This window comes from Pan paniscus, chromosome 12 (genome assembly GCF_029289425.2).
Source record: "Pan paniscus chromosome 12, NHGRI_mPanPan1-v2.0_pri, whole genome shotgun sequence".
Classification (NCBI taxonomy): domain Eukaryota; kingdom Metazoa; phylum Chordata; class Mammalia; order Primates; family Hominidae; genus Pan; species Pan paniscus.
In genome coordinates, this window is record NC_073261.2 from 54,241,213 (window position 1) to 54,261,942 (window position 20,730).

General features: G+C 59.8%; 1 protein-coding gene across 5 annotated transcripts; it reads left to right on the plus strand.

The window, feature by feature from the left end:
• Positions 1-215: 215 nt before the first annotated feature.
• CYP26B1 (cytochrome P450 family 26 subfamily B member 1) lies at positions 216-19,528 on the plus strand. Of its 5 annotated transcripts, none has more exons than XM_003808188.6 (6): positions 216-1,127; positions 4,550-4,774; positions 13,353-13,628; positions 13,856-14,011; positions 15,465-15,749; positions 16,153-19,528. In XM_003808188.6, exons 1-6 carry the CDS (start codon positions 924-926, stop codon positions 16,543-16,545), a joined length of 1,539 nt encoding a protein of 512 aa, XP_003808236.3. In that variant the 5' UTR covers positions 216-923; the 3' UTR covers positions 16,546-19,528. The 5 variants fall into 5 exon arrangements, with proteins under 5 accessions (XP_003808236.3, XP_034809256.1, XP_034809258.1 ...); XM_034953365.2 differs by lacking the exon at positions 216-1,127 and adding an exon at positions 1,219-1,344; XM_034953367.3 differs by lacking the exon at positions 216-1,127 and adding an exon at positions 1,412-1,642.
• The last annotated feature ends 1,202 nt before the right edge of the window (positions 19,529-20,730 follow it).

The following is a 20,730-nucleotide window of genomic DNA, read 5'->3' on the forward strand; positions in this document are numbered from 1 at the left end:
GACGGACTGCCTTTTCTTAATTGATACAATAGCCCAGCTCGGGTTTTCCACCTCCTCCCCCAACCCCACCCCGCCTCACCCCTCCCGCCCGCTGCCGCCGCCGCCGCCGCCGCCGCCCCATCGCCCGCCCGGGGCTCTGTCGCCGGCTGCGTCCCGTCCCGGCCGCGGCCCGCCGGCTCCGCACCCGCGCTCGGGCCGCAGCGCCCGCCTCGCCGCCTCGCCCGCCGCTCCTGCCTCGGGGGTGCTGCGGCGGCTCTGGGGCTCGAGCGCGCCGCCCGGGGCAGCCCAGGGACTTTTAGGCTCCGGCCTCTCCACTCGCCTCAGCCAGGGAGCTTTCTCCCTCGCCCCCAAAGTTTCTGGGTTCGTTGGAATTTTTGGATTCAGGAATTTTTTCTTTTTTTCTTTTTTTCACCTAGGAATTTTGGGGCCATACTGCAATACTTTTGACAAATCGACCGCACTTTCTCTCCGCTAGCTCTCTGCCCCCTTCTTTTTTTCCGAGCAGGGGAAGGGGCTTACGAGAGAGAGGCTCCCTCTGGACAAAGTTTTCCAAAGTTTTCCGAGTGTGATGGTAGCGGGGAGAGCAAACCCACCAGCTTGACTCACGGCTTCATCTCACCACCCCTTGAGCAGCCCCTAAGCCCGCTATAAAGGAACAAACAAACAAACAAACAAACAAAGTTGCACCCCAGTCGCCTCGTGTTTCCTCTCTTCTTTTAGGCAATTTTTTTTCCTCCCTCTCTCCGCTCCCCTCGCAGCCTCCACTCCCTTTCCCTTGGCCCCTTCCTCCTTCTCTGTTTCGGCTGGAGGTGCCAGGACCCCCGGCCGCAGCCACCCCTCCCCCGCCGCTCCGGTCCCCTCCCGTCGGGCCCTCCCCTCCCCCGCCGCGGCCGGCACAGCCAATCCCCCGAGCGGCCGCCAACATGCTCTTTGAGGGCTTGGATCTGGTGTCGGCGCTGGCCACCCTCGCCGCGTGCCTGGTGTCCGTGACGCTGCTGCTGGCCGTGTCGCAGCAGCTGTGGCAGTTGCGCTGGGCCGCCACTCGCGACAAGAGCTGCAAGCTGCCCATCCCCAAGGGATCCATGGGCTTCCCGCTCATCGGAGAGACCGGCCACTGGCTGCTGCAGGTAAGGGCGCGCTCGCTCCGCTGCACTCCGGGGTCCGCTAGCTGCGAGCGCGGGGCGGACGGAGCGGCGGGCCGGCCAGGGGGCGCCGGGAGCCTGAAGGCACTGGTCCCCGCCCCGCCCCTTCCCTCCTCTCTGCAGCAGCAGCCCGGGCTTCCCCAGCCCGCCGGCAGCGCGGTTCCGGGACCACTGGCGCCCGCGGCGCAGGTTCAGGGGGCTGGTAAGAGGGGTTCCCGGACCTGAGGGGGCTCCCAAGATGGACTTGCCTGGGTCGCGGCTGGCCTGGCAGGGGGCGTGGAGCGCCCCGGGGGCGCCCAGCGAGGCGCGATCCCGGGGGAGGGTCCGGTCCTGAGCCGCTTTCGCCTCCCCTCGGTGCTCCAAGCCCCCAGTCGCCCTCGGCTTTCTGGGGTTGGCTGTGTCGCTGGGAGCCGAAAATTGAGTCGGGAGAGGAGGGGGCTGGTGGCAGCTTGAATTGCCGATTTAAAACTGTGTTCCTGCGGCGCCGTCGGCAGCGCCAGGTACAGTGTCCCTGGTCCGCGGTCCGCGCGATTGTGTCTGTTTTGTGGTGGAAGAGGAAGAAGGTAACCCAAGGAAAAATGAGAATCCAGGGCTCTAGGCTTTCGGGGAAAAGGGTCTATTTACTTATTGGGTGGGGACAGTTTGGCAGGAGAGGGAAACTTGGGAGAGGTGAGTGTGGGATCCATAGAGAGAGAGTGCGTGTGTGCTTGTTAGATGCCGCACAACCCCACTCTGCTGGTGATAATGGGGGTGAGGCGCGTCAGGGACCAGACCCAGGTAGGTAATGGGGAGATTAACCTGGAGTTCACCTCATCAAGTGCCAGACAATCGCTTTTGCAATGTGATACACACTGGTTTTCTTCTTGGGGTGGGGGAGCGGAGCGCCTCTGCAGTAACTGCGGGAGGTGTATTTGTGTGTACGCGCGTTTGTTCTGTTAGGGGAAGCAGGGATGTCCTGAAACTGACAATCCCCGCACTAGAGAGGTGAAGCGAAAGGTGAGCGCTGCGACCTGTGGGTTTACAGGTGCGAAAGCTTGGCTTGAAATTAACAGACGCTTGCAATCCGCGCGCTCGCGCACACACGCACTCACCCTGCCCCGGGACGAGTGACAGCGGAGCGGGGGCGGGGAGGGGGTTCGAAGTTCCTCTGCTCTGTGGTCTCTCCACGTCCCGGATTAGGCCCATCTCTTTTTGGGGTTGTTCGTGCAATGAGGTGGGGGTCCTTTCAACCAATGGATGTATCACCCCCCACCCCCCACAAAGAAATCCCCAGAGCCTTTCCCTCGCCACCACACTTAAAGTGTCAACTGCAGCGGTGCTCTAGGCTTTGGGCCGCGAATTTAGGAAATAAAATAACTTGGGCAACGGCTCCTGCCTTTTAGAGCCAGTCTGCTGAATCCACGGTCTGTCACCACCCACCCCCACTTCGTTTCCTGACCTCTCTGCCCCCTCTCAGGTCCCCATGACCTTTTCTCCGAATCCCACAAGAGCCCCTGGGGGTCAGCGTCCAACCTGCACAGAAGTTAGGGAGGAGGAAACCTAAGCCTCCCCATCCCTCCAACCCGGGGCCCTAGATCTGGAGGTGAGGAGGTAAATAGGGGGTACGTGTACAGGAGCGCCTAAGGGGTTAATGAGAGCCCTCTGAATCCCAGCGTTATTTTTTCGGAGTCATTTATCAGATTTTACGGGGGGACCTCCAAGGGCTCTCCGTTTCCACCGAGCGCCATCTAAACAGAGCCCAGGGCTAAAAATACAACATTTTTGTATAAATTGGACTCACGGCCCGAGCGGCCGCCCCTATGAAAGTCCTCTTTGTGAAGACCGTGGAAACGGCGGACAAATAACTCTTTATTAATGCCACAAAAAACGCACTTTAATTATAGTTAGGCAGATCAGAGGCGGGGGGTGGGGGCGAGGCGGCGGCGACCTCGGAAAATTCACAACCCAACTTTTGTGTTGAAAGAAAAGAAAAACAGAGGAAAAGAAGGAGAGGAAAGACGGAGAGTGAGACGGAGCGAGGGAGACGGGTATAGCAGACGGAGGGAGGGAAACCCTCGCCTCACCACCCCTTCTGTCGCACCCCACCTCCGCCTAGATTTTTCTTAAAGGGGTAGACGCCGTCTAGAAGGGCTGCACGGCAGGGGGAATTATCCCCGTCTTCCAGCCTGGGAGGGGGACAGCGTTCCCGCGGCCCAGCCCCCCTCCCGGCTGCGCGGGCGCTCCCGGCTCGTTCCCCGTCGCGCGCCGGGCCGGAGGCGCATGTGGAAAAGTGATTAGGGCTCCGGGTTCTGCAGAGTCACTTTTCGGCTGTACTGGCGTGTGTGCACATTTAGCTGGAAGTAGTTTTCTGTGGAAAAAAGGAAAGTGAGGAGGGGGACCAACCCGGGCTAGGGAGACTGAGTTGTCCCCTCGGGGGTGCAGGAGCGGGTAGATCTGGAGCCCGAGTCGGTACGCTCGTGGGCTGGCAGGCGGGGCGGCTAGACAGGTGGCGCCCCTCCCCTTTGCGCCGGGTGCTGCCCCGGCAGGAGAAGGGTTAACGTGGGGTGGGGTAACTAGTGCCGACGTCAAAGGTGAGCGGGACGCCCTTGCCCCCGCCCCTCTGAGGTCTCCACGGTTTCCGGTACCCGCGCCCGGCCGGCTCCGCCAGCCGTTTCGAGAGTCCGGCCGGCCCCGGCCCCGCCATCCTCGGCTTGCGCCGCCACCACCGGGGATCTGGTTACCTGCGCGGGTCGCCCTGCCCGGTCCCGCCCCGCCCCGCGCTCGGGTTCCAAACTCCAGGGCGGCAACCAAAGTCCGTCTCCGTTATTTCCAGGGCAAAATGCATTAGGAAAATCGAGGCTCTGGGCCCGTGACCCCGCCCTGCAGAGTCCTCCGAGGGCCGCCGGGTCCCTGCGCGGGCCACACCGGAGAGCGGAGGAAACTCCAACCCCCATCTGTAGTTGCTGCCTCCGGGCACCGACCGCTTACCGCTATAAATAATCTTTGGCCTGCGGCCACCCCGCGGGGTCTCGCCAGCCCGTGGCCCGGAGCCTGGAAATATTTATTCCGAGAGGCTCCCGAGCGCGGGGTGGGGGTGTGGGGGTGGGGGTGGGGGTGGGGGCGGAGACTCCCGCTTCGGGTCCAGCTGTCCGGGATACCTCTTTCCTCTCGAAAGTCATTACCAAAAAACAGCCTCCTGGGGGTGCCCCTGGGCCTCCGCCTCCTTGCATTATTTATTATCCTCTAGGCCCTACTTCGCAGTTCTTGTGCACGCTATGAAAAATAAAATCTGCGTGCTCGTCTGTGTGAGTGTGTTTGGTGGGGAGAGGGGGCAGGTGACTGTACCCCGGGTTGGGGTCCGCCGTCCCTCCCTCGCGGGCCCTCTGCAGAAGTGCATCCTGAGAGAGACCCGGGTGTGGCTCCCGCAGGGTTCTGGCTTCCAGTCGTCGCGGAGGGAGAAGTATGGCAACGTGTTCAAGACGCATTTGTTGGGGCGGCCGCTGATACGCGTGACCGGCGCGGAGAACGTGCGCAAGATCCTCATGGGCGAGCACCACCTCGTGAGCACCGAGTGGCCTCGCAGCACCCGCATGTTGCTGGGCCCCAACACGGTGTCCAATTCCATTGGCGACATCCACCGCAACAAGCGCAAGGTAAGAACTCTGCCCGTTTTCTTCCGCGCGATCCCTCCCCCACCTCGGGGCGAGGAGTTCCTGGAGCCCGGGAATGTCCCCTACCGAATCTGTGCCCCCCTTTGCACACCATCCTTGAAGACTCCGCAGTTCCCCGCCGACAAGGCCTCGAGTCCGGATCCAGGGCCTGCTCCGGCCTCCTCTTGGTCCCTTATCTTGCTGGCCGACTGCGTCATGGGCACCCCCAACGGTGGCTTGGAAGAGCTTGAGCGTGCGGGGTCTGGGGTGTCCAAAGCCTGTCCTTGCCTTGCTCCACAGAGCTGGAAAAAGAAGGGGGCGGGACAGTTGGCCGGCGTTCGCCTTTTCGCCACGTTTCCCAGGGAATTCCGAGGACTGGAGACCGATCATTCTAAAATCAAAGCTGTCCTTCCCACCACAGGCTTCTTGAAGGGAGTCGCGGGCAGGCGGCTGCGCGTGGAGGTTGGGGACAGCTTGTGGGCTGCGGTGGCGGGGCCTGGTCAGAGAGAGGTGCGGCGAGCCTGGGCAGCGGAGCGCACGGGTCTGGGCCGTGGGGGAAGGGCGGGCGGGGGAAGAGCAGGCGAGGCACGAGCGGGGATCAAAGCGCACCCCTCCCCCCCGAAAGAGGAAGGGAAAGTGGGTGTTTATCCCTTGGATTTCCCGAGCGACTGGAGGAGGCGCGGAGGAGGCGCGCACGGGACAGGCCCCCGCCCCTCCCGGCTGCGCTAGGCTCCCAGCGCGGGCGGCACGTGCTGTTTGAACTGCAGTAACCCGAAAGCCGAGCCAGCGGGCGGGCCCTAAGCCGCCGGGAGGGAGGCTGCGCGACCTCTCCCACTCCATTTTTTTCCATTGGGTCAGAGGACTCACCCAGGTTTGAAACCTAAGGAAAGGGAGAGGCAGCCCCCGGTCCCTGAGCGGTGGCAGACCGGGGAGGTGGGGAGGCGGACTCCCTCCGTCAGGGGCCGCATGTGCTGTGGTCTTGGCGAAGGTGGGGAGCGCTCTACTAGCCGACGCATCCTGTAGCACTTGACGTTCTCTGAACAGCCTGTGAAGGGTAATTCTTAACGGCAGACAAAAGAAGGAGCGGTCAAACCGAGGAGACTGGGTTGCATCCCTGCCCCCACCCCCGTTCCCTTATACAGCATGTATTTCAGGAACTGGAAAGGGGCTCCCAAAGTCCTCTCTTCCATCTGCCCCACTCCTAGCTGGAAACAGTTACCACAGCCTGGGGGCGGCGGGAGAGGGGTTCTGGGGAGTGGCTGGGAGGGGCTGTAGGTTTCAGAATGAAGCCTCGGCTTTTCAAAGTTGCGGGCACTTATTTTTCCCTCAGCCTTTGCAACTCCACCAGAGGCCCATTCCAAAGAGCGAGGAGAGCGGAGACTCGGCTCCAAAAGAGATGGCTGCTTCCTGATCTCTGCTTTACAGAGGCTTTGGCCAGAGGGGTATTATTGTCCCCTTTTCATGGAAGGGGCCACTGAGGCGTAGAGCGGTTGAATGAGACTTGAACCAGGTCAGGAGACAAAGAAAATTTCGGGGAGAGCCTGCAACACTGGACTGCAGCGTCCATGGGAATAGTCTCTGGGCCCCGGAGGAGAGTCCTCTTCTGTCCCGCATGCCTGGGGCTGCTGGAAGCTGGGGTGGACAGTGAGTGCTAGGAGGAAGGAGGTGTGGCCAGGACCAGAGTGTGAGACCCTGGGGTGCAGAGGGCTTTGGGGTGAGGGCGTTGTCTTGGGGTTCCACCCACCCTGGGCCTGACTTGGCCTCGGGCCTCCAGGTGTTGGCTGGGAAGGGCTTGCCTGGAAAACCCCAAGGTTTTTTGGCCTACATCGTCCATTTAGAGGGGAGGGAGAAGGAAGGGAGGGTGCAGATGACCCGCCTCAGGAGTGAGGTGGGGGGAAGGGGGGATGCTGGGGTTGGGGTCGGGGCAGAAACTGAGAGCCTTGGCTGAGGCGCGATGGCTCCCTATTCAGAACAGCCGGTCTTTTAGCTCCCTGGGGGTGGGTGGGGAGTCACCAGAAGCTGGTTCATCCTGCCAGAGGCCTGAGAGCCAAATGCAGGGCCCCCTCTTTGTGTGTAGCAGTTTTATGCTTGCCACGTGGGGGGCATGTTGGTGGGGAGGGTCGAATAAGAAATGGGTAGTCAGCCAGATGAAAGGATCCTTCCCCCCAAATCTCCCTAACTGATAATTTCAGTTTACTGAACTCCACGAAAGTCCTGGAACTAGGTAGGTAGAATCTAGCTGGAGACTAGAACACTCAGGGCCACTGTTTCTAAATATCCATGATTGTCCTGGAGAGAATGGCTCATCTGCTGAACCCAAGGCCCGGTGAACTCACTGTGGCCAAGGTGGGGGCTGCCGTGTGCCATGCACACCTCTTTATCCAGTCCATGCTGCAGTTAGAGGCCTGGCTGCAGTGTGGGCTGCTGGGCCAGGACTGGCCTGGTTAGGAGGTACGTGCAGGAAGTGGGGCCCAGGTGTGCTGGGGCCTGGCTGGTGGGGAACTGGAGCGTCACTGTTTCCATTGGGGCTGGTGGCCCACCCCGCCTCTGGGAGGTCTGACCAGATGTGTTGGAGGGGGCTTCTCACTGCCATCACTGCACTCCAGGTGTTTGCCCTGGCTGCCCTGGTGGTCTTGGGCCAGCAGGGGTGGGGTTGCCAGGGAAAAAGTCCAGAAAGTCTTGCCCAGTCTAACAGAATCATCTCTGGAAGCCAGGCCTGTGTCCTTGCAGCCAGGGCCTCAGACTCCCTCCCTCCTCCTGGGTTACCCTTCCCCTGCCCAGGGCCTGGGGTGTATCTGATGGATGGGGGAGGGACCCCATCCCTCTTTGTGTGTAGAGAGGCTGGAGTATTGCCGTAGAAGGGCAGATGGAGTCTGGTTAGGAAGGTGGGGGTGAGACAGTTGTCCAAAACATGGAGAAGGAGCTAGAGAATCGTTCTAGAAGCTTCCTGTGCCCAGCTCTACCCACCAGGATTGGGCCTCTCCTATTTTCCTTTGGAGATAGGACTGGACCTCAGTGCACCAAGAGGCCAGCAGCACAGGGCACCCCAGACAGTGGCCTGGAGATACCCTCAGGGAACCTGGAGAGTATTTCAAGGGAGGGACTTAGCCTTGGACTGGGGAGACCTCAGGAATGGTAGTCTTGCCCCTTCTACCCAGACCCCTGCCTACAGGACCTTCTGGGCCTGAAGCCAAGGTGGGGGACTAGGCTTTGGAGGTAGAGGTCAAGAAACCCTGCCTGTCCACCCACCATCCCTGACCTTTGGCCCCATCTTGGAAACCTTGTGCTCCTGGGGTCTGTGTTGGGATGGAGAAGCGAGGAGGTGCGTCAGCAGGAGGACGGTGTCAGGAGGACTCATGGTTGTGGGGTCCCGGGGAAGGCTAGCCCACACTTGGCTCTAGGAGGCATTTGGACCAAGGCACAGCCTCTGGCTACACAGTCATGTCCACCAGGCTCAGCTCAGGGCAGAAGGTCCAACCTGCGTTGGATGAAAGGCCAGTGGCACAGCCAGGCAGCTCTGCTGCTGGGAGCTCTGCCCCAGCCCCTTGGCATAGGCACAACGCCTTTGTTCTGCCAACACAAGTCCTTCACCCAAAAGTTACTGTAGCACCAGCGGGTGGGCACAGGGGCTGCTGAGGGGGGCGGGTAGCAGGAGCGGATCTATCTGAAGGTCAGTGAGGGAGGGAGCCCACGGTCAGCTGCCAGGGTGCCTGGGAGTGGGCACCTCCCTCTGCATGCCCTTGTGCCAGGCAGCGGGAGGGTGGGCGGCCTGGATTCAGGGGCCAGCTCTTCCCTCTGTCCCTCCGTCCCTCCTTTCTGTGTCCTTCTCCCAAGGCAGGGAGGGGTCCAAGGCTGTGGTGCTGATGTGTTTGCTCACTCTCCCAGCCTTGGAAGATGAAGGTGGCCTTGGCAGGGAGTGGGAAGGCTCGGTGGGGTCTGCCCTGGCCCTGGGCCCCCCATGCTGGCTGCTGTATCTGTCCTGGGTTCCCTAAGCCTAAAAGGAAGCAGCTGCAGGACCCTGAGACATGCCGGGACCACACCAGAGTGGCGGGGACAGCTGGCCTCACCCTCAGAGTGGACTTCACCGTAGAGGACGATCCCCTTCAGGACCCTTTGATAAATTCAGAGCCCATCAGGGCTGGCAGAGGGCAGCTCTATGGAGTCTGGGGTGGTGGGAGGCAGGGAGTTCAGGACTTCTGGTGGGTGTGGCCAGCCACGCTCTGGACTGTGACCTTGGGAGGGCCCCTCCCCATCCACAGCTTTCTAAGGCGGGTTCGTGGTGGCTGGAAGCAGCAGAGGTAAGAGTGGCCGGGCAAATCTCAGATACTGTGGCTCGGCAAGTGTCTGCCAAGTGCTGCCCGCCCCTCCCTGTCTTGCCCACCTTGTGCTGTAGGTATGTGTGGAAGAGTTAGGGCAGTGGGGAGCATGTCTCCAGGTGAGATGATCACAGCTGGAGTCAAATCGCGGGCAGGCGCTTTGCTCCAACCGCTGGAGCCTGTTGGGGGTCTGGGCCAGCCTCCTCGCAACCAGAGGGGCTGAGTGTACCCAGCCCCACACACCCAGATTGGACATTTCCAGTTCTGGGTGAAGCTGCCTGGCGTTTCCACCGGGCCAGGGTGAAGCTGAGGCAGCCAGGCAGCTGGGAAGATGACGCCCTCTCTTACCCCCCTTGCTTGAATATAAAGTACACACCTTGGCGTCACCCCTGTGCGGACGGCTGCCTCAGCGGCTGCCTGCCCTCTGTTATTCTTTCCACTCTGCAGGCCGAGGCTCCGGTGGCTTGGCCGGGTGGCCTGCCCAGGCCCCCACCCCTCCTGGGCAGCCGCTTCCATTCCTCCCAGTCTGAGTCACTGGCCTGGGCAGTGGGTCCCCACTCCGGCTCTACCCGCTCCTACTGCCCATCCATTTGTCCATCTGTCCACACCTGCCAGCAGAGAAGGGGGAGGCTATCTGGCTGAGCAAGCGCAGCACGCAGGGCCATGGGGTTCACAGAGCAACTCCCCTCCCAGGGCACGGGGTGAGAGGCAGGAGGGGTGAGGAGGCCTGGTTGGGGAGAATGCTTTTGTAGAAACAATGATAGGGAATCTGAGCCTTCACGAGCCCCTGGCGGTACCCCTAGACCCTTGTGGGATCAGCTCCCACTCTGGAGGGAGGGAGAGAACCAAGGGTGTAGACTCATGAGCCTATTGTGTCCTTGGGGGCTTGGCAGGGGAGTTGCCCAAGGCCATCCCTTAAGGCGAGTGCCCTCCTCCCTCCTGCCTGAGCCTCTGGGGCTGCAGCAGGTAAACCTGGACATGCGCTCCTGGGCTCCTGTGACAGTGCCCTTGCTCTCCCCTGGCACCAGCCCTGGTGGGGAGTCCATACCTGCCACTCCCTCTGCAGGGCTTGGCCTGGGCCTGGGCTGGCTCCCAGTGACCTTTGTCCAGCATTCTTGGCTGACTTTTGGGAATTCCGAGGGAAGCCCCAGAAGGAAACAAAGCAGTCGTGGCTCCTGCGATGCCTGTGGTCAGGGAAGTAGCTCCGGGCCAGGAACCCTTCCTCTCTTCACAGGGAGCCGCTCCCCGGCACCTTCCCAGTGTGCCCGAGTCCTGACCCCAGCAGGTGATGGCCTCAGACCCAGCCCGCCCTGACGCCGCCCTGGCCGCCCTCTGCCCCAGCCTGCGCCTCTGCCTCCGCCCATCCTTTGTGGTGGGTGGTGGTTTCAGAGCTGCCCCGGCTTCGGGAAGTGCCTGTGTTGTTACCCCCCGGGCACAGACCCAGGGATGAGGCTCTGGAGGCTTCCCAGGGCCTGGGAGGCCCCTATGTCTGTGGAGCAGCTGGGCAAGAGGCAGGGGCATGGACCTGGTGACCTCTGAGCCCAGCCCCTTGGGGCCAGTGTGCCCTCCACCCATCTTTGCTGGCCTTCTCATTTGGGCGGTTTCTCCATCTCACGGTGGGCTCTGAGGAGCGTCACGGACAGCCTGGCAGAAAGGCCCTCAGAATGGCCAGTCGGGCCTCTCATGAACCCAGCGGGGAAACAGCTCCAGGAGGGGCAGCAGCCTGCTGGCTGTCACTGAGCAAGTCAGACGCCGGCCAAGACAGTGTCCTGGTCCTGCCTTCACTTTCCTTTTAGAAGCCCCAGCCTCAGGGGCCTGCAGGGGTGGGGTGGCAGTGGCTTTTCCGGCTTATTCTAGCTCCTGGCCTTGCCCATGGACCCCTTCCCCCCAGGGGTCAGGTGTGGACCCCTGCCCTTGGAGTCCTTCTCTCAGTCCAGTCCCAGGTCCCCCGGGGCCCTTCTCTCTTCCTAGACTGCTCCTGCCTGCCCTCTAGGGCCCCCAAGGCCTGGGAAGGAGCAGTTCAACCAGCCATCGCTAGAGGGCGCAGGAAATGGAACCCACGGGGCAGGGCAGGGCAGGGCTTGTCTGTGGGTGAGGTGGGGGCCCTGCGTGCTCCCCCTTTTGAAACCCTGGGATGGCCCCTCCTGGGCCACTATAGCCCACGTGGGGTGTGTGAGTAGGGGCTGGAAGGCACTCCCCAGGGGATTCGAGCATTGCCAAGTTCTGGGCAGCTTTGAAGGGATAGCATCTGCTTAGGGGCAGGTGGGTGCTGGTGTTTAGGTGCTCAGTGGATTGAAGGGAGGCCACCTGGTTCCACCTCACTGTTTTACAGATGAGGAAACTGAGGCTTGGGGGAGCAGATAGCCACTTGGCCATGATCACACTGTAAGTTGCTGGATGATGCACAGTTACAACTCAGCCCCTTTCCTGTCACCCCACTGCATCATAGAGCCCACCAGCTTCGACTTTGGCTGGGCCTGGTGGGCGTGGCCCCCAGGGCACCGGGTGAGAGGCAGGAGGACCAGGTCTGCCATGTGCTGGGGGCCCTGGCCAGCCCCTACCCTGCACTCTTCGTGACAGAACCCCTAGTAGGTCCTGGGCTGGCTGTTTCTGGGCCAGGTATGACCTTTCTGGCCCTCCCTGTCCCACCTCTGGCATCCCTGTCCCGCCATGGAGGCCTGGTAGCCGCAGAGTGATTTTCCTGCCCCTGTCTTGTTTCCTGATGCACTTTTCCCTCCTGTGTGCTACTCTCTGCCCACCCAGTGGCTCTCTGCTGTCTGTAAGGGGCCCTTCATTGGCCAGCGCTGGTCTCTAGAAGAAGTGCCCCCTCTCATTCCCCCAAGACCCTTCATTTGCCCAAGGGCTGAACCTGGAATCCTAAGGACCTGAGGGTTGGGGGTTGAAGCAAACAAGCATTGCCTTTATCCATCACTCTCTGAAGGGAGGCAGTAGTTAGAGTCCCCTGGAAATTCCCTCGGACCCCCAAAACTGGGCAAGGTGTGAATGACCCATCTGGGCTTGGGCTGACCCAGGCGGTCCTATCGTCCTTCTACCTCTCAGCTGTCCCTTTGTAGCAGGAGCGGCCCCAAACAGTACAGGCCTCTCTGCCCCTCGCCGGCCTCCTGCCCTCCCTCCTTCCCTCCACCGGGAATTTCGGAATGAAAGTGCTATTGTGAACGCCTGGCTGGGCCACTGAAGGGCCAGCACTGTTATTTCTGCAAACCAGCCCTCCCATTAGCCATGCAGGGCCTAGGCCAGGAAAATGTTACCTTTCCTCCCAGAGCTGACTGCAGGGGAAATTCTCACATTTACAGTTTATGCGGTGGTTGTGTTTGGGGGGGCAGTAGGGGAGGGCGGCGCGTGTGTGTGGTTTGCGTGGGGTGGAGTGGGGGGCTCCTTCTTCTGCACTGTCCCTCCCCTCCCAGCCTTTGCTTGGTGCTGGTAGCAGGGGTGCTCCCCCTTCTCATCTGAACTCTGGTGGGATGGACGTTGCTGCTTATGAGCGAGACCCACAGGCTTTTGGTAAATAAACTAACGTGCTCCCCTCTCCTCCACACATGAAAACCTGTGCGGGGGAGTCCTGGGTGAGGAGGGTGGCAAGGGGGGCTGCGCAGCCAGCCGGGAGGACGGAAGACAAGGAGGTGGAAACAGGACTCACTGGCTGCTTACAGTGGCCCTGGAAGATGCAGGGAAGTCACAGGGCTTCTGTTTGTCTTTATGATCTTTAGGGGTGGAAAACCATTGCCCCCATCTCCCCCTGCTTTTGGACCTGGCCACACTGAAGACCTTTTCATGGCACAGCTGTTAATAAACTTACTAGAATCTGCACCCAGTAGGTGTTTTCCAGCAAGTAATGACAATTTTGGTTCCCAGGAAGTCCTGCTTGAGGTCTAGTCTCAGGCTCTCTTGCTGTACCCCATGGAGTAGCTTTCCCTCGATGGCCTTCCCCTACTTCCCTGTACAGTCCAACGACTGTGCTCCACTTCTCCAGGGCACTTCCGTCCTGTGTCCCGGGATTCCGAAATGGGCTTCTGCAATGGAAGGGCAGCCTCCCTGCTCTGGCCCTGCCCAGCCCCCACTTATGCCCCTCACAAGCCACATCCCCCAAAGACTTGCCGGCAGCTGGCCTGCCCAGCTCCCAAGGCTTTGCTGTTGTGTGGAAGCTGAAGTTCTCTCCAGTCATGTTCATTGTTCAGGCAGAGTGAGGGGCTGGCCAGGGGTGGGCTGTGCCAATCGGCTCACCCACTTGCCTCTCTGCCTTCCAGGTCTTCTCCAAGATCTTCAGCCATGAGGCCCTGGAGAGTTACCTGCCCAAGATCCAGCTGGTGATCCAGGACACACTGCGCGCCTGGAGCAGCCACCCCGAGGCCATCAACGTGTACCAGGAGGCGCAGAAGCTGACCTTCCGCATGGCCATCCGGGTGCTGCTGGGCTTCAGCATCCCTGAGGAGGACCTTGGGCACCTCTTTGAGGTCTACCAGCAGTTTGTGGACAATGTCTTCTCCCTGCCTGTCGACCTGCCCTTCAGTGGCTACCGGCGGGTGAGCACCCAGGGCCTGGGAGGAGAGGAGCAGGGGCATCCATGAGCCCCCTCTCTGGGGGTGGGTGGCTGACCTGACCCCTGAGATGGGCACCTAGGCACAGGGCACATGGACAAAGGGGAGAGGTGTCAGCGTGGGGTAGGAGGAGGCTGGAGTTGTCCCTGGTGGTCCCGAGGCTCAGATGGGAGCCTGCCCTTCCATATGAGTGACAGCCCTCACCTCTGCAGGGCATTCAGGCTCGGCAGATCCTGCAGAAGGGGCTGGAGAAGGCCATCCGGGAGAAGCTGCAGTGCACACAGGGCAAGGACTACTCGGACGCCCTGGACCTCCTCATTGAGAGCAGCAAGGAGCACGGGAAGGAGATGACCATGCAGGAGCTGAAGGTGGGGTGGGCGTGTGCCCCTCACTGGCAGCACCAGCACCCAGGCTCCATTCTGAGCTTTCCCTGGGTGGAAATGTGCCCAGCCATTTCTACCCCCTGTAGTCTGGCCCCACACATGCTTTCTGAGCAGTGGCTGGAGACCTTGAAACTGGAAGCGAAGTCTGTGTCCCCACCCCTGCTGTGCAGGATGCCGTGGGGCACCCTCCCTTCTCTCCCCATGGCCTGCAGGGAGCTCAGGCCTGGGAATGATCTCAGTTCATTTCCTAGTCCCAATATCCCTGGAAGACCATCTAGGGAAAGGCAGGCCCACAAGGGGAAACCACTTGCTTGTCACCAGCCTCAGCCCTTGGGGAAGAGCAGGGGAGATTTGGATGTGAGGTATCCTCCCCCACCCCCAGCCTTTTCAGGTTGCTGGCACCTTGCATGCCCTCCCACCCTCCCCCCCGCCCCCCGGGCCCCCGGGGGTCCCGGCTGTGCTCCACGCAGGACCTGCTTGTCCTGCTTTAGGTGGATGTTTCACCTGAGGAGGGCTCACTCGCCCATCCCCACCTGGGCTCTGCAGGCCTGCTCCACTACTGGGTGCCCATGGACACTCACTGCAGTCTCCCCTGCCCACTATCTTTGCCTCCCCATATTCTAGCTCCAACTACTTTCCTGGGGAGCTAGGAAGAGCTGGAGTGGCTTTTCCACTACAAGAAGCTTTGTGATTTATGGATGTTGCCATGGCCAGTAATGGACCCAGGTCCCTTCATTGCCCTCTCTGGGCCCAGAGTCCACATTTGTAAAATGCAGGGTGTGCTATGAGATAGCCTGCTGGGGCCTTTCTGTGGGGAACCCATGGCCCTGGTGTCCTGCTCCCCAGAAAGCCCTGGCGGGGTCTTTAGGTCCTCTGGGGGTCGCCTTCCCTCAGCCTCATCCCAGGTCTCCAGGGGAGTGGCCCCAGGCTCCCTCCCAGACCCCATTGGCTCCCCTGATCACCCACTGAATGTCCTCCTCCTGCGATGGAGGAAGGGGCTGGCACTGGGAGTGGGAAGGCCCGGGTTTAGACTCACATCCCCCACACATACACACGCACACCTGCTGCGCAGGGCCTGGCTCCTTGGGATTTGTTCTTTTTCTCCTGTGAGCCCACTGCATATCAGGCCTGTGGGGCTGGCCCAGGAACCCAGCAGTGAGTGAGAAGTGGCTCCACTCCAAGGGACTCTAGGCCAGTGCTTCTGTCCTCGGTCACAGCAGTTGTGTCTTCTGCCCAGCTAGGGACTGGCTGTGACCCCCGTGTCCATCGTGACACTAATGCCCCGGCAACATGAAGCTCAGAGGAAGCAGAATTCACTGCAGGAACCAGGCAGGGCCCAGCACAGATGACCTGGGCACACGGGCCACTGACTGAATGGGGCGGCCCCTGCCTGGCTGAACCCACACCTCCAACAACACCTCTCCTCTGTGCCCTGCAGGACGGGACCCTGGAGCTGATCTTTGCAGCCTATGCCACCACGGCCAGCGCCAGCACCTCACTCATCATGCAGCTGCTGAAGCACCCCACTGTGCTGGAGAAGCTGCGGGATGAGCTGCGGGCTCATGGCATCCTGCACAGTGGCGGCTGCCCCTGCGAGGGCACACTGCGCCTGGACACGCTCAGTGGGCTGCGCTACCTGGACTGCGTCATCAAGGAGGTCATGCGCCTGTTCACACCCATTTCCGGCGGCTACCGCACTGTGCTGCAGACCTTCGAGCTTGATGTGAGGCTGGGCCCGTGGCACCGGGGGCGATGGGGGAGCAGGGGCACCGGGATAGGGGCAAGGCGGGGCACCAGCCTCCATTTCAGGGACTTCAGGCCTGATGGGGAAACAGTGCTTGCTTTCAGGGAGCTTTCAGTCCGATGGGAGAAGTGCACCCCAAATGCATCAGGTGAAGCCAAATTGGGTGTCATATGTGAAGTCACATGTGCACATCTACAGATAAGGGCTTGGACTAACATGCTGAATGGGGCAGGCTGGCCAGGCCTTGGGGGCCACAGTGGGGTGTCTCTAGGAAAAGGCAGGTCTTGAACATCTGGGGCTGAGCAGGGAGGGGGCAGTCCTGGGCCCTCTGTGGGCTCCTCTGGCTCTCACCACCCACTCCTCGGCCCCCATCTTGCTCCAGGGTTTCCAGATCCCCAAAGGCTGGAGTGTCATGTATAGCATCCGGGACACCCATGACACAGCGCCCGTGTTCAAAGACGTGAACGTGTTCGACCCCGATCGCTTCAGCCAGGCGCGGAGCGAGGACAAGGATGGCCGCTTCCATTACCTCCCGTTCGGTGGCGGTGTCCGGACCTGCCTGGGCAAGCACCTGGCCAAGCTGTTCCTGAAGGTGCTGGCGGTGGAGCTGGCCAGCACCAGCCGCTTTGAGCTGGCCACGCGGACCTTCCCCCGCATCACCTTGGTCCCCGTCCTGCACCCCGTGGATGGCCTCAGCGTCAAGTTCTTTGGCCTGGACTCCAACCAGAACAAGATCCTGCCGGAGACGGAGGCCATGCTGAGCGCCACAGTCTAACCCAAGACCCACCCGCCTCAGCCCAGCCCAGGCAGCGGGGTGGCGGTTGTGGGAGGTAGAAACCTGTGTGTGGGAGGGGGCCGGAACGGGGAGGGCGAGTGGCCCCCATACTTGCCCTCCCTTGCTCCCCCTCCCTGGCAAACCCTACCCAAAGCCAGTGGGCCCCATTCCTAGGGCTGGGCTCCCCTTCTGGCTCTGGCTTCCCTCCAGCCACTCCCCATTTACCATCAGCTCAGCCCCTGGGAAGGGCGTGGCAGGGGCTCTGCATGCCCGTGACAGTGTTAGGTGTCAGCGCGTGCTACAGTGTTTTTGTGATGTTCTGAACTGCTCCCTTCCCTCCGTTCCTTTCGGACCCTTTTAGCTGGGGTTGGGGGACGGGAAGAGCCGTGCCCCCTTTGGCGCACTCTTCAGCGTCTCCTCCTCCTGCGCCCCCACTGCATCTGCCCAGGAACAGCATCCTGGGTAGCAGAACAGGAGTCAACCTTGGCAGGGGGGGGGCTGCCTCCAACCTGGAGATTGCCCTTCCCTATGCCCCGGTTCCCACCCTCCCTCACCAGTTTGGACAATTTGAAATTACCTATTGCTGCTATTTGTTCTATCCTCTGACCTTGGGGCAAAGGAGCCCCAGGCCCTGTCTCCCCAGCATCCTCCCTGGTGGCCCTGGGCAGGTGCACTGACACCCCCACCTTCCCACCCCCTGCTGAACCAGGCCCTGTTACACACAGCAGCCTAAGGCCCGCGGCTCCTGTGCTGCCCGCCCCCATATTTATTCACTGATAGAGAATCTTGGGGATGCTGGGGTCTGGAGTGAACATCTCCTCCCCTTCATGCCCTAGCCTGTGTTCTAGCTGTCCTGGCGAGACTTCTGTGAGTGAAGAGGAAGGGGTCTCTGGTCAAACCCAGCCCCCAGGCCTAGGGTTGAAAGCCTTCCCCGGCTCCAGGCATTATTTGGGTTTAATCTCGGAGCCTCACTCCTGGACTGAAGTCCAGTGCCTCTGCCTTATCCCTGGTGGAGATGGAATGTGGCCCATTGCCTCCTCCCTCTCCTGTCAAAAACCCTGATCAGGTAGATTTGGAGGCGGCCACGATTTCCTGTTTGGCCCCTGTTCACCCCAGTGCCCCTGACTCCAGGCGTGAGTATGGGGAAGGATACGGGTTCTTCTGACGGGGAGCAAGGGCCTCCGTCTTCCCTTCCTTAACTCTCCCCCTTTGCCCTCCGCCCTGAAAAAGGTGTCCTTGAAGTCCCTTCCACCTCTATGCCACTGTCTGCTTAGCCCAGCTCAGGGGTGGGGAAGAGGCGAAAGCGTGGGGGAGGTGAGCGCAGCGGCAGTTCTGCCTCGGAGCTGATTGCAGGGCCCTGTGTGGTCTCCGGACAGCTGCGGGAAGGCTGCCGCAGCTGAAGCTGAAGAGGCGGCTACGTGCGGTTTGTCAGGGGGATTGGGTTGAAAACTGGCCAGTCGGGATGACTGGGTGAAAGAGGAGTAGCTCCTGCCACTGGCGTTTTGAGTGCTGGCAATTTGGGATGCCTCCTGGGGAAGGTTTCCGGGCCTTTGGTGAGTCTCTAGATTTTTCCTTGCTTTCTGTGTTTATTGGTTTTTGATGTTGTAAAAGCAATGAATCCCCTTTACAAGAAAATCGAAAACACAGAAGAATGAAGGACATGCCAGTCCCTGATCGCTGCTGTGAGCACCTCAGTGGCTCCCTCGGACCAGATCCCGTAGGCAGCCCCACAGACCGACCCTGACCCCACTCACAGCCACCCTGAAGATAGACTATAGGAACGGGCCCGTACCACACAGACTGCTCTCCAATCCCTGAGTCTCAGATGTTTCATTTATTTCCTACTTTTCCACTACTAAAAAACAGTGTGGAATAGACATTATTGGCAAAATTGATCATCCCTAATCCTGAAAAACAGGCCAGAATGGGTAAAGACTTGTCAAAGCTTGCAACATAGCTACATGGTGCACCCGGACCTGTACCCCCTCCCCCCAACACAAAACCAGTATCTGGAAGGTTCATTTTCCTTTAAACTGATCCAGCTGGCCCTGAACCAATTGTTTTTGACTGAGTATCTAGGAGAGCAGTAAGTGGAACTTCAGACAAGCCCACTGGGTCTGGTCCAGGTGAGGGGCAGGGGGCATGGGGCTGGGAGGTCTCAGGGGCCTTCCCTGGGGGTGGCCAGCCTGGTAGGGGGCAGAGAAGGAAAAGCTGAGGGGGGTCCCTGTGAGGGAGGAAAGAAGGATCATTTGCCCCGCTGGGTCTCAAAGGCAATGAGAAGAGAGCTGAAGAAAGCTCTGGCTGGCTGACAGGATCCCTGTGTTGTAATTGGTCCCTCCTTTCACCTCTCTAGTGAGATGCCCGTGTCTGTGCGTGTGCGTGTGTGTTTCATACAGCTAGCGTTAGATGGGTGATGTTTCTTACTTATCATCCCTAACTATTGCAACTTGACCTTAAAAAGACAAAACCCCACAAAACTCTTCCTGCCACGGGCTTGCAGATTGAAGCACTTTCGATGTTGGGCGCTGGCGTTTGTGTTCTGGGCACCACCGTGACCCTGCCCAGATGGCTATAATATTATTTTATACACAAACTTTTTTTTTCATAAATGTTATAATTTTGTGTCTGTCTTTATAAACTATTATAAGTACTATTTTTGTTATAATTCAAAATAGATATTTAGTATAAAGTTTTTGCTGTTAAATATTTGTTATTTAGTAAAATATGAATTTTGCTCTATTGTAAACATGGTTCAAAATATTAATATGTTTTTATCACAGTCGTTTTAATATTGAAAAAGCACTTGTGTGTTTTGTTTTGATATGAAACTGGTACCGTGTGAGTGTTTTTGCTGTCGTGGTTTTAATCTGTATATAATATTCCATGTTGCATATTAAAAAAATGAATGTTGTGCATTTTGTGATTTTGGAAATACTCAATGTGGCTCTTCTATAGGCTTCTAGAATAAACCGTGGGGACTCGCCCTTGTCTCCGTTGCCTCTCTGCTCTCTGCCTTCTCAGCCTTACTGAAAGAGTCCTCCCTGGCCACCTGTGTTCACATCAGCAATGCCCATCCACCTTGTCTGTTAGGAAGCTCTTCCCTAAAACCGTCCCGTGAGGCCAGTTCGCCATTCCTTGCATGCAGGCACAGAGGTCTGTGACAGAGTCCTGGGAGGAGGAGGTTCCCTGGGGAGGGAGGGAGAGAACCGGTCAGCCTATTGGGGGAGGGGCAGCTGGGAGGATGCGCCGAGTGTGGCTGTGCCAGGTGTTTCGAGGCTGGACAGGGGGACCGAGAGCTCTGAGCCTGTCTTGTTAACTTGAGTGAGGACACTGATGTTCACAGTCACGTGGCAAATTAGGGAGCAGAATTCAGTTCTTCTGACGTCTGGGCTCGCGTCCCATGCCAGCACTTCTCAAAGCCTGTTTCATGGGTGTTGTGGGATCAGATAGATTCCATGATCAAATGAGTTTGGGAAATGGGTTAAACACAGTCATCCTGGTTCCCCTTCTGCAGGCCTTGTCAGAACCCTGAGCCCCAGGATGTGTAGCCTCAGGGGCAGTAGAGTGTGGGGTGAACACAGGCTGCAGCATTCTCCAGGCCTATTTGAGGACTGAAACCCTGTCCTCTTTCGCCGATGATCACATTTCATGGAAAGATCCACAGCCTGACTGTCACAGAGGCCTGAGGCGAGGACCCGTGATGGGCACGACTTTCAGTGCTGAGAAAACCCCAGGTGGTTCCCGGGATTGAGGGGCTGTGGGTGGGGAGGGAGGGCAATGAGAGACAGAGCTTCGGCCCCTGGAGCTGCACACTGGGAACCAGGAAAGGCTGCAGCGTGACCAGGCTGGCCCCAGCCTCTGCCCCGCCCAGGTCCCATCCCCATAGCCTGAGGGGGAAGGCCCACCCCTGAGCTGACCTGAGAAGAGCCTTTTTGCGGCTGCAGCGTTTCTTTTCCATACAGTCAGTCAGATCCAACCTCAGCTCAGAGCACGCTGGCCCAGGCACACCCTGGGGTGTAGGGCCTCGCTCTGCCTAGGTCTCGGAGCCTGGCCACCCAGAAGAGAAGGACCCAGCATTGAAGCAACGTCACCAGAGCAGAACGCTCGGCGACCCTAACCCCAGCTCACCTGCTCTGGCGTCTGTTCTGCCTCACCTCTCCTCCGCACTGTGACGCTGCCCCAATC

Coding starts and splice junctions, on each gene's coding strand:
- CYP26B1 (XM_003808188.6), top strand. CDS start 924: ATGCTCTTTGAGGGCTTGGATCTGGTGTCGGCGCTGGCCACCCTCGCC. Junction 4,775..13,352: donor TCCACCGCAACAAGCGCAAG/GTAAGAACTCTG, acceptor TCTGCCTTCCAG/GTCTTCTCCAAGATCTTCAG. Junction 15,750..16,152: donor TGCAGACCTTCGAGCTTGAT/GTGAGGCTGGGC, acceptor ATCTTGCTCCAG/GGTTTCCAGATCCCCAAAGG.